This window comes from Aegilops tauschii, chromosome 7 (genome assembly GCF_002575655.3).
Source record: "Aegilops tauschii subsp. strangulata cultivar AL8/78 chromosome 7, Aet v6.0, whole genome shotgun sequence".
In the NCBI taxonomy this organism is placed as follows: Eukaryota; Viridiplantae; Streptophyta; class Magnoliopsida; order Poales; family Poaceae; genus Aegilops; species Aegilops tauschii.
The window spans coordinates 626,330,182-626,339,416 of NC_053041.3; the positions used below are offsets into that span (position 1 = coordinate 626,330,182).

The following is a 9,235-nucleotide window of genomic DNA, read 5'->3' on the forward strand; positions in this document are numbered from 1 at the left end:
TGTGTGATTTGATTCAGCTATTTGTGTTTTTCCCCAAATATTGTATGACACTTGGACTAGGTAGAATTTTTTTATGTGTGCACACCCTCGGCTTATTTCCGGGCTCCACCACCAATTTCGATTCTTATATATCCGTAGTTGGGAAGAATAACGGCCGCCTCTTCCCCATCACCTGGTGGGACGGTTGTGAAGATGACTATTCAACCAAATGCATTATTTTGGGCATGCACACACTCGCAACTTTGCGAGCCTCCTGGCACGTACATTCTTCTACAAACGATTATATATATAAGTAGAGGTATAAATGATGCAACCACTTCCTCATCTGAAAATATATTTAAATGGAGAAAATTGTTCTTCATCAGCTGATGTCATATGCAGTCTCTAGGTAGAGCACTCGTACATTCTCCTACAAACATTTGTTAATGATAACAACTACTCCCTCTGTAAACTAATATAAGAGCGTTTAGATCACTACTTTAGTAATCTAAACGCTCTTATATTAGTTTACGGAGGGAGTACATAATATGTAGCCATAATTGGTGTTTTTATTATTATATGATGACATGGCGTCTTTATAAGTGTTGTTTGAGATAACAAAAGAGAGACATTTCTACGAAGGTGAAGATAGCGAGCTAGCACATATCTTGATGCAAATTAGACGGCTCACATAGGCAGGGCTTGCATGGGAGCTCAGAAAATCTACTATTTATTCCACTTGTACATAACTACCCAAACAAGATTACAAATAAGATATGTCAGGGCAGCTCATATAACAGTTGGAGCAAAGTTCCAATTTCAGTGCACATCAGAATCACAACACTGTATTTGCCGCTCCAAGCATTGACCACTCATATCCCACTGAGTGTAATCACAATTGTGCGAGGAGTAGCGTAATCACGGTGTTCACAGAGCCATATACCCTGGAAATAATAAAAAAAGAATGATCAAGATTAGGTATTAAATATAATGTCAAGGTTGGGCCCTGAGTAATATCAGGTGTTACCCAAACTTCCCACATGAGAGGCAGGTGTTGGAAATAGAATTGGATCAGATACCTGATTTGGTAAAATAAAATCATGGCAAATGTCACTCGGATATGGATATAGGTGTCATAGTACGACTTGGGTTCAGGTATTCGACTCGACAACAAAATTAAGAACGCAGATGCCTGAATAACGTTTGGTTTCTGCTAATATTGATAGTATGTCTTGGCTCGTTGACACCCAAAAGAAAACATGCTGCAGTACTTAAGAGTGAACTTCAAACTTATATATGGCATAGATGGGATATTGGGTCACAAAATTGTATTCAGGTACCCGATTGGCAAAATTAAAACCATGACAAATGTTACCCGGATATGGAATAGGTGACGTAGTACAAGTCGGGTTCAGGTGTTCGACTCAGACGATAAAATTTAGAATGCAGATGCCTGAATAACATTTGGTTGCTACTAATACTGACATTATGTCTTGGGTGGTTGACACCCAAATAAAACATGTTGCACAGACTTAAGAGTCAAGCTTAAACTCATATATGGCATAGATGGATACTGCTCTTATGCACTGAATAGACCACTTCTTATAGTTCTGTAACTTCTGTTACAAGTATATCATTTATCTAAAAAATCAAATATCCTACTGTATGTTCAGTTGAGCCTATCAAGAAAATAGAACCTAAATACTGAGAGTAGATGCATAAGATGATTATACTACAGTATTAGTAATCGTGTAGCAAAAGATGGCCCCTTTTTGTGAGTAAAATGTCTTTACGTACCTGCCAAGTTCCCATGTTGAGACGCCCGTCAGTGATAGGAATTCTGAAGACAAAGGAAAAATGTCACTAATTTGTTTTGGACGAAGTCACTCATATTTTGTAAAAGAGAAACATTAGGGAGGGAGGGCATACGTCAAGGCACAGCCAAACATTGATGATTTGATATGTGCTGGCATGTCATCAGATCCTGCAATCAGAATCTGAGTATTAGTGGGTGATTTAATCATGTAAATTATGGTTCCTGCTTGTCAAGTTAAGAAACAGCTCAGGCAGTCTTGTGATTCATTTGCAAGATCTGAATAATGGCGAAGTATCCAGTGAAAATGTCTTTTCAATGAAAATCTGAAAATTCCTACGTGAGCCATCAGATCTATAATGGACGCCATGGATCAAAGGTGGGATCCCTGAGCATCGACTTAAACGCGATTAACAAATAACCCCCTATTCTCGTAATGATTAGGCAAAATCGTTTGAGGATTGCCTTACCCAACTCTCCCACGTCGACGGGATGCTGCTGCCGGGAACGCCACGGCGGCTCCGAGACTTCTCGCAGCGGCGAGACCCGAGGCACGGCGACGACAACTGACTGAAACATCGGGACGCACCACGTCAGAGCTCCGTCTCATCATCGGTAGGACTCCCGAGGAGCCGAGGCGAGAAAGCCGCCGCGGGGAAGACGAGGATATCCGCGGCGTCCGAACAGGCAGCATCACCGACGACGCAGACCGTGTGACGGGGGAGGGGAACTGCGTAGGTGACGCGTATGCCGGCGCACCGGCCGTGGGGATGAAGTAGAGCAGCGCCGTGCTACCAGGGCCACCAAGCTGATGCCCCCGGTGACGGTGGGTGTGACCTGCAGGTAGCCGCGTCCATCACAGTGGCATCCGCATGCGTCGACCTCGAGCGGCAACACGGCGGACGCGGGCTGCCCCCATGCTATTTAGTTCTCTGAAGAATTGTACTCCTCAGTGATCCAATTTCTCTGACGAAATATTAGTGCAGCCTCTGTTCTCTGAAGAATTGTACCTCAGTGATCCAATTTCTCTCACGAAATGTTCAGCGCAGCCTCTGTTCTCTGAAGAATTGTACATGCAAATGCTGAAGCTTGTGCACTGATATTTGCTAATCTGTTAGTGCTGTGCAACTCCCCTGTAGTTTTTGATGATTACTGTTCGGTGGTGATCAAAAAATTGAAAAATCTGAATACACAACTTCGAATTCCATGCACAGTTTCAGCTTCATAAAATGTTGGCACAAAACCCATAAATTAACATCTTTGTAATGTTTTGCAGAACTTCAGCTTAATAAAATATTGGCACAATGCCCATTCAGAAAATCATGTAACACACGAACTTGTAGTTCCAAATAAGCAACAAGCCATGTCAATTGATTAATGTGGTGGTCGTAAACTCTGGAGCTAGTGTTAGGCTAACCTCTACACTACATGGCCAGGGGACATAAGGTTCGCACGGACGAGAATGAGCGCTGACGTTGAGTAATCTGAAGGTTGAGACGTTGCAGCAGCCGACAGAGGCCAGTCACGGCCGACGTTGGGAAGGGCATGGCTCGAGTCGCCACCGAGGAAGGGCCCGAGTTGTTGCCGGCGGAGGGAACGACATGGCTCAAGTCGCCACCGGAGGAAGGCCCGACGATGCCGACGGAGGGCCTGTTGCTGCCGGCGGAGGGCAAGGACTAATGGCCGCCGGAAGCCCGGAGCATGATTCTCCATTGTGATTTGTGACGTACTAGATTGGAACGGGAAGCGATCCAAGGGATACTCACAAAGGATTTTTACTGCTTGATGATGGATAAGTTAGGGGGTTGTCTGCTAATTGCATTTAAGTGGATGCTTAGGAGTCCCACCTTTAATCTATGGCGTTCATTATAGATCTGATGGCTCACGTAGGAATTTTCAGATTTTCACTGAAAAGCCATTTTCATTGGATACTTCGCCCTGAATAATTTTGAAAATACAGAATGGAAAGTAAAGACTAGACTTCAGTCTTAGAGAACTAATGGAGCATTGCGGAAGGTGCAGCAGTATACATGACGATGTAATTTAAATAAGAACACTGTAACAAGGGTTCAGACCCTAACCTTCAATGGTATGCCTCCATGGAGCAGATGGACCCTAATTACAATCAGACAGAGATTAGGAGACCAATCTAATGAGATATCCTTGAACAGAAAAAAAGAAGGAAATATCACACCGTTCACCTCTGGGACAATTCGACTAAGGAATGTTTCAGTGTCAGTTTGGACATCGGGGTCGTAGTTCTCATTAAGAGTGAGTGAAGCGCTCGTGTGGTGCACTGCAGAGCATATACAAACCGTTCACTATTTTGAAAAACAATGGAAACTTCCTTCTGATAAAACATATCATCATCAGATACTCTCACTTCACTCAAAACCAAACCAAGGGCACCATAAGTTCTGCGGATAGATTCTAACATCAGGAATTTCAAGTTCTGCTGTAGATTAACTGTACATTTTGTGCACTCGATTTTTTTTTTCATTCCTGCAGTTCAGAAACCACTTGAAACCTTCAATATCTAGCTCCTAATTTGACCTACGCACAGCCAAGAACCTTTACAGCGTTGCAAATTGCTCCATGTGTCACTACTCCCTAACATGTGGTCTGAGGTCCACTTGTAAACCCAAATGTGATGATTTCCCAATTCTACATAGAGCAATTCTTATATGTAGTTCCGAGATAATTTACTCATCGTTAAATGCTTTAAATCTGCTTGGTAAAGTTAGTTTCCATGACAAACATGCTTTCAGAACAGAGCTTCCAATGCAAGCAAACATTTACCTAACCCACCGGCTCTGACACTGAGCAGCGCCATAAAACTTACTGATAATTTCAAGAAATAACACAAGATTGTGCCTCCCTGATTGTCTACAACAACAACAAAAAAAGAACATAAAACTGCATCACGTACAGAAGAGATGCGCCAGGCCGCACTTGAACTCCGAGAGGTCGCTCCTGATCGCGTGCATGATCTGCAAAACAGCCAAGAATCCACCACCATCACCAATTTACTACCATACCAAAGATACAGTGGCAAAGCTGTAGGAACGAGAGGGGAGGGCGGGCGCACCTTGTGGGTGATGATGTGGCAGCCGCGGCGCTGTGGCGGGATGACGACCGTCGTCTGGGCCCAGCGGGGGGCGGCCACGGATCCGGGAGCGGCCGCGGGCGCCGCGGAGGAGGCGGAGGCGGCGGCAAGCTCGCACCGGACGGCGGCGCGGCGCGGCCGGGCGGAGGAGCCGGCGCCGGTGGGTAGGCAGAGGGGGAGGAGGACGGGCGGCGCCAGCGCCGGGGCGGTAGCTGCCGCGTGCATGGTCGGACTCGGCGGCGGCGGCGGCGGCGGCCGGGGAATCGGGAGGCGGGGAGTGGCGCGAGAGAGCGTGTGGCGGCCTGCAGCGCAGCGGTTGTTTTTCTTTTCTTTTCTTGTCCCCTTGGTTTGTGTGGGTCTGAATTTTATTGGTGGGTGAATTTGGTGCTATTTCTTTCATGATGAAAAGCATCCACTGTAAAATCTATTTTGCCCACTCAAAAAAATAATCTATTTTGCAATGTCCAGTGGAAAAAGATATTTGCAGTGGTGGTGCGCGAAAAATGCGTCGTATTTTTGTATCATGATGTATTTCCATCAATCGTTATCTCATTTCTTTTGCTGAGTAAATCAGCCAGCCTATTTTTAAATGTCAAATGAATATTTTCTTTTCTTTTCTGCTATAACATTGTCATATTATGAGACAGAGGGAGTATAAATTGCTTATGTCTAGAAGACATCTTTGAGAACCGAAAAATACCTTGAATATAAAAGCCATACGACAATAACCAAAAGGCGCAGAAAAAAGCATCACTTCATAGTGCATAATTCCTCATGGCGGCACAAAGGGATGGCACCCGCAGGGTATGGGTACGCGTGGAGCCACCACATACCCTTACCCGCCCCCATTGAGCTTACTCATACCCGTCAACGGGTCCAAGTTTTCCCATACCCGTTACCCGACAGGGTAGACGAGTACTCGCGGGTAAAATTACCCATGTTTGCAAAGCATCAAGTTGAAAAACTCGTAATCATAAACAGCAACTTATAATCATAGTTTACAACTCATAAACATACTTATAAACAACAACACATTTAATAAACAACATCTCGGAAACAACAACAACACATCAAAACAACACTACACAGTCATAAACAGCAACACATGGTCATACATTTTGAGTTCACAAATTTATTACAAAGTGTAGGATGTAGAGATAATTTTGAGTTCACATAGATTTTATATGGGTACATGGGTACGTGGGTATGGGTTATATAATTCCATATCCGTACCGCTCTACCCGATGGGTTTCAGATTTTTCTATTTATATAACCATGGGCAACTTTTTTGTCTCATACCCTTACCCTAATAGTGTTTTTACCCGCAGGGTACGTGGATAATGGGTGCCCATTGCCATCCCCGCACAAGTCGACTACCAGCTCACCGAGATAATTCACCGATCTAATTCTAATCATGAACACATTAGAAATCATGCTCACAAACACAATTAAGGTTAAAATGGCTAGCATTAGGATTCTCTAACCGAATTCACAAAAGATTTCCTTTCAATTTTCTCTGCAAACCTTAACTCCTCAAATATGAGGAGTTTAAAATGTGTGAAGCTAGAAGAACTCTCAAATTTAACTCCTCAAATCCAGATTGTGCACAAACACCCCATTCAAAACTAAAACGACCTACATTTATGCTAAAATGAGCACTAATCAGAGTTATAGCTGAGTTTTATTGCCGACCTGCCGGAGCCTGATGCATCACCATTGTGGGCGTCCCTGGGCATCTTCGGCACCCGCTTGTTGTCCTTGTTAAGATTCATGACAATCGGTGGCAGTAGTGATGCCCGACGCTCGGCAGCAAGCCGCGCCTCGGTGGTGCGGTCCTCCACCACCACCCGCGGGTCAGTAAGGAGGGTGTCGACGTGCATTATGACGAGCTGCACCTCGGTGGCTCGGTGCTCCTCGTCCTCCCAAGGTTGGAGGGGCACCAGGACATCATGTTTTGCACCTTTGTGCCGGTGTGGGATTGCTTCCCCTCACCTTCCTCCTCTCCCCCTTCATCCTTCTCCTCCGACGGTTTGATGCTGGAGTGGGGTTGTTCCTCCTCCTCCTCCTTCATTGCGACCTCGGCGTCCCTCACGACGACCAGTGGGAGGTATTGGCATGAGTAGGCACAGCGATGGGTGGGGAGCAGCCTCACCATGACGAAAACGGGCGACGACAGCAGCGGACCGAGCGGTGGCGGTGATTGAAGCGACGCCGGTGGTGAATCAAGCGACGGTGATTTTAGTCCAGATTCTGACAACTTTTGGGGAAAACGGGTGGCAATGAGGAAGACCTAGGGTTTTGGTGGGGGCGCTGGTAAGAATTTATAGCGGCGGGATGTCAGTCAGCCATCGCGGCGGCGGTTCTGCCATTTTATCCAACAAGAAGAGCTAGCTTGGGATTTGAGGAGAAGTGGCGTTGCTCTCTGAAATTTGATAAAAAAAAAAAGAACCTTTTGAGACTTAACTCCTCAAACTTTTGAGAAGTTATAGGTTTGAGGCTTCGCTTAGGTTTGATTAAATCCTCAATATGGCAATTTGGGGAGTTAAATGGAATTTGAGATGCTCTTAGAGAGCTTAAATGGCATTTCGAGGCATGTGCTGAAATGGGCCAATATTACAAAGTTGGGCGTAAATAATTAAGATCTTTGCACATAAATTGGGTATACTTTGATGTCGAATTGAAACCCTCTAGGGCCTTGTTCGGCTAAAGTTTTCTCTCAAAATGGAAAGAGTTATTACAAACAAGACAAATCATCTGCACCAGCACATCTCACATAGTCTCCACACACCACACCGCTCTTTTCATGACGCATCCATAAGCTCCATGACCTTTTTCACGCTCGGTCGATCCATCATCCCATCAACCCAGTCCTTCACACGCGGATACGCATCGAGCACCGACGCGCAGGGGCTGGCCAGCAGGTAGTGAGCCATGGGGCAATGGCTCAGGTCCGCCAGGCTGATGAAATCTCCGGCCAAGTATTTGAACCTGGTCAGACGCTCCTCGTAGACTCCGAGGGCCGCCTTAAGCTTCTCCATGTTCTCCTCGACGATTTTGTGGTCAGTCGTCCCGCCCATGAACATGGGCACGACGAAGCACTGGAAGGTGATCGCCGACATGGCCCTGTCGAAGTTGTGGGACTCAGCTTCGAGCCACGCGTCCACCGTCGCCGACTCGGCGAGGCTGTTTTCTCGGAGTAGATCGGATGCGCCTTTGCGGAGCACGTACCTCGAAATCGCGCGCGACTCTGGGATGACAACATATATATACGAAATATAAATCATCTGAATAATGTTGTACAGAGCAATTTGTTCAGTTTCAGTCTATAGCTACACGAAGATGTTGTTCTTTCGGGGGTTTTCTTGTGCTTGTGTGTCTATAGTCTATACGAGATATAAATAAATCTGAATGAATATTTGGTCTCTCACCGAAAAGGATGAGATCACCGTCCTGGAAAGCCGGGACCTGGCCAAAGAGCTGCAAGGCAAATACAGAGCTGAACTAGGATCAGACATCTTAGGCATGGCTAGCTAGCTAGACTTTCTGAATCTGAACCTGTACGCGGCCTAGCAACCATCACCTAAAATCTCAGCAAGGCAAGGTGTAATCTAAGGGTACTCGTTGTGGAAAGAGAAATCTCAGTGAAAGCACGAGGCAGGAAGCACTCGGCTGCTAGGAGAACTGAAGAAGAAGAAGAAGAAGAAGAAGAAGAAGAAGAAGAAGAAGAAGAAGAAGAAGAAGAAGAAGAGGTGAGCGGCACGTACGGTGCGGGCGAGATGCGCGGGGCCCTTGTGCTCGCCGGCGGGGAGGTGGACGTGCACCAGCTCGTACTCGGCGCCGACCTCTTCCAGGCACACCAGCACCCGCGCCACGCAGGTGGATCTCGCCGGCCCGAACACCTTCACTTTCGCCTCCGTCCCCATGGATCCCCAGGTCTACTGCACAAGTCAAAAGTGGCGGCTGGACAGACAGCTGCATTTCTATAGAGCTGCTTCGCAGAGAGTTCAAGCAGTAGACCGGCCATCTGAAAAGTCTAGCTGCATATTCGTCGGGGGTTTGTTGAGCAGTAGACCGGGTCGTTTTTCTCTAGTTTTTTTTTAAATTTCGTGAAATCAAAAATATGTTTTTGGTTTAAAAAAACATGAATTAGAAAAACAGTTCCCGAATTAGAAACATAATTGAAGAATTGAAAAAAAGTCCATGAATTCAAAAAATCATGATTTATAAAAAATTTCCTTTTATTTAATTTTTCCTTTTATTTTCATATTTTAATACACTACATTTATTAAAATTTGTGGATATTTTATAAAAATCATGATTTTTTCAAAATTCCTTGA

At 45.5% G+C, this 9,235-nt stretch overlaps 2 protein-coding genes across 3 annotated transcripts; both read right to left on the reverse strand.

The window, feature by feature from the left end:
• Positions 1 to 530: 530 nt before the first annotated feature.
• On the reverse strand, positions 531 to 5,253 carry LOC109743780 (uncharacterized). The gene is made up of 7 exons (XM_020302870.4): positions 4,881 to 5,253; positions 4,722 to 4,782; positions 3,994 to 4,088; positions 3,874 to 3,907; positions 1,909 to 1,963; positions 1,777 to 1,819; positions 531 to 923 (listed from the first exon to the last, which is right to left on the reverse strand). Exons 1-7 carry the CDS (start codon positions 5,121 to 5,123, stop codon positions 852 to 854), a joined length of 603 nt encoding a protein of 200 aa, XP_020158459.1. The 5' UTR covers positions 5,124 to 5,253; the 3' UTR covers positions 531 to 851.
• Positions 5,254 to 7,526: 2,273 nt separating this feature from the next.
• On the reverse strand, positions 7,527 to 8,902 carry LOC109743782 (probable glutathione S-transferase GSTF1). Of its 2 annotated transcripts, XM_020302871.3 has the most exons (3): positions 8,663 to 8,899; positions 8,327 to 8,375; positions 7,527 to 8,145 (listed from the first exon to the last, which is right to left on the reverse strand). In XM_020302871.3, the coding sequence occupies exons 1-3, from the start codon at positions 8,819 to 8,821 to the stop codon at positions 7,700 to 7,702; spliced, it is 654 nt and encodes a 217-aa protein (XP_020158460.1). In that variant the 5' UTR covers positions 8,822 to 8,899; the 3' UTR covers positions 7,527 to 7,699. The 2 variants fall into 2 exon arrangements, with proteins under 2 accessions (XP_020158460.1, XP_040251052.1); XM_040395118.2 differs by lacking the exon at positions 8,327 to 8,375 and having other exon boundaries at positions 8,663 to 8,902.
• Positions 8,903 to 9,235: the final 333 nt, after the last annotated feature.

Coding starts and splice junctions, on each gene's coding strand:
- LOC109743780 (XM_020302870.4), bottom strand. CDS start 5,123: ATGCACGCGGCAGCTACCGCCCCGGCGCTGGCGCCGCCCGTCCTCCTC. Junction 4,783..4,880: donor GCCACATCATCACCCACAAG/GTGCGCCCGCCC, acceptor GCTGTTTTGCAG/ATCATGCACGCGATCAGGAG. Junction 1,964..3,873: donor ATGGAGGCATACCATTGAAG/GTTAGGGTCTGA, acceptor TTCTGATTGCAG/GATCTGATGACATGCCAGCA.
- LOC109743782 (XM_040395118.2), bottom strand. CDS start 8,876: ATGCAGCTGTCTGTCCAGCCGCCACTTTTGACTTGTGCAGTAGACCTG. Junction 8,146..8,662: donor CCGCGCATCTCGCCCGCACC/GTACGTGCCGCT, acceptor TTGTCATCCCAG/AGTCGCGCGCGATTTCGAGG.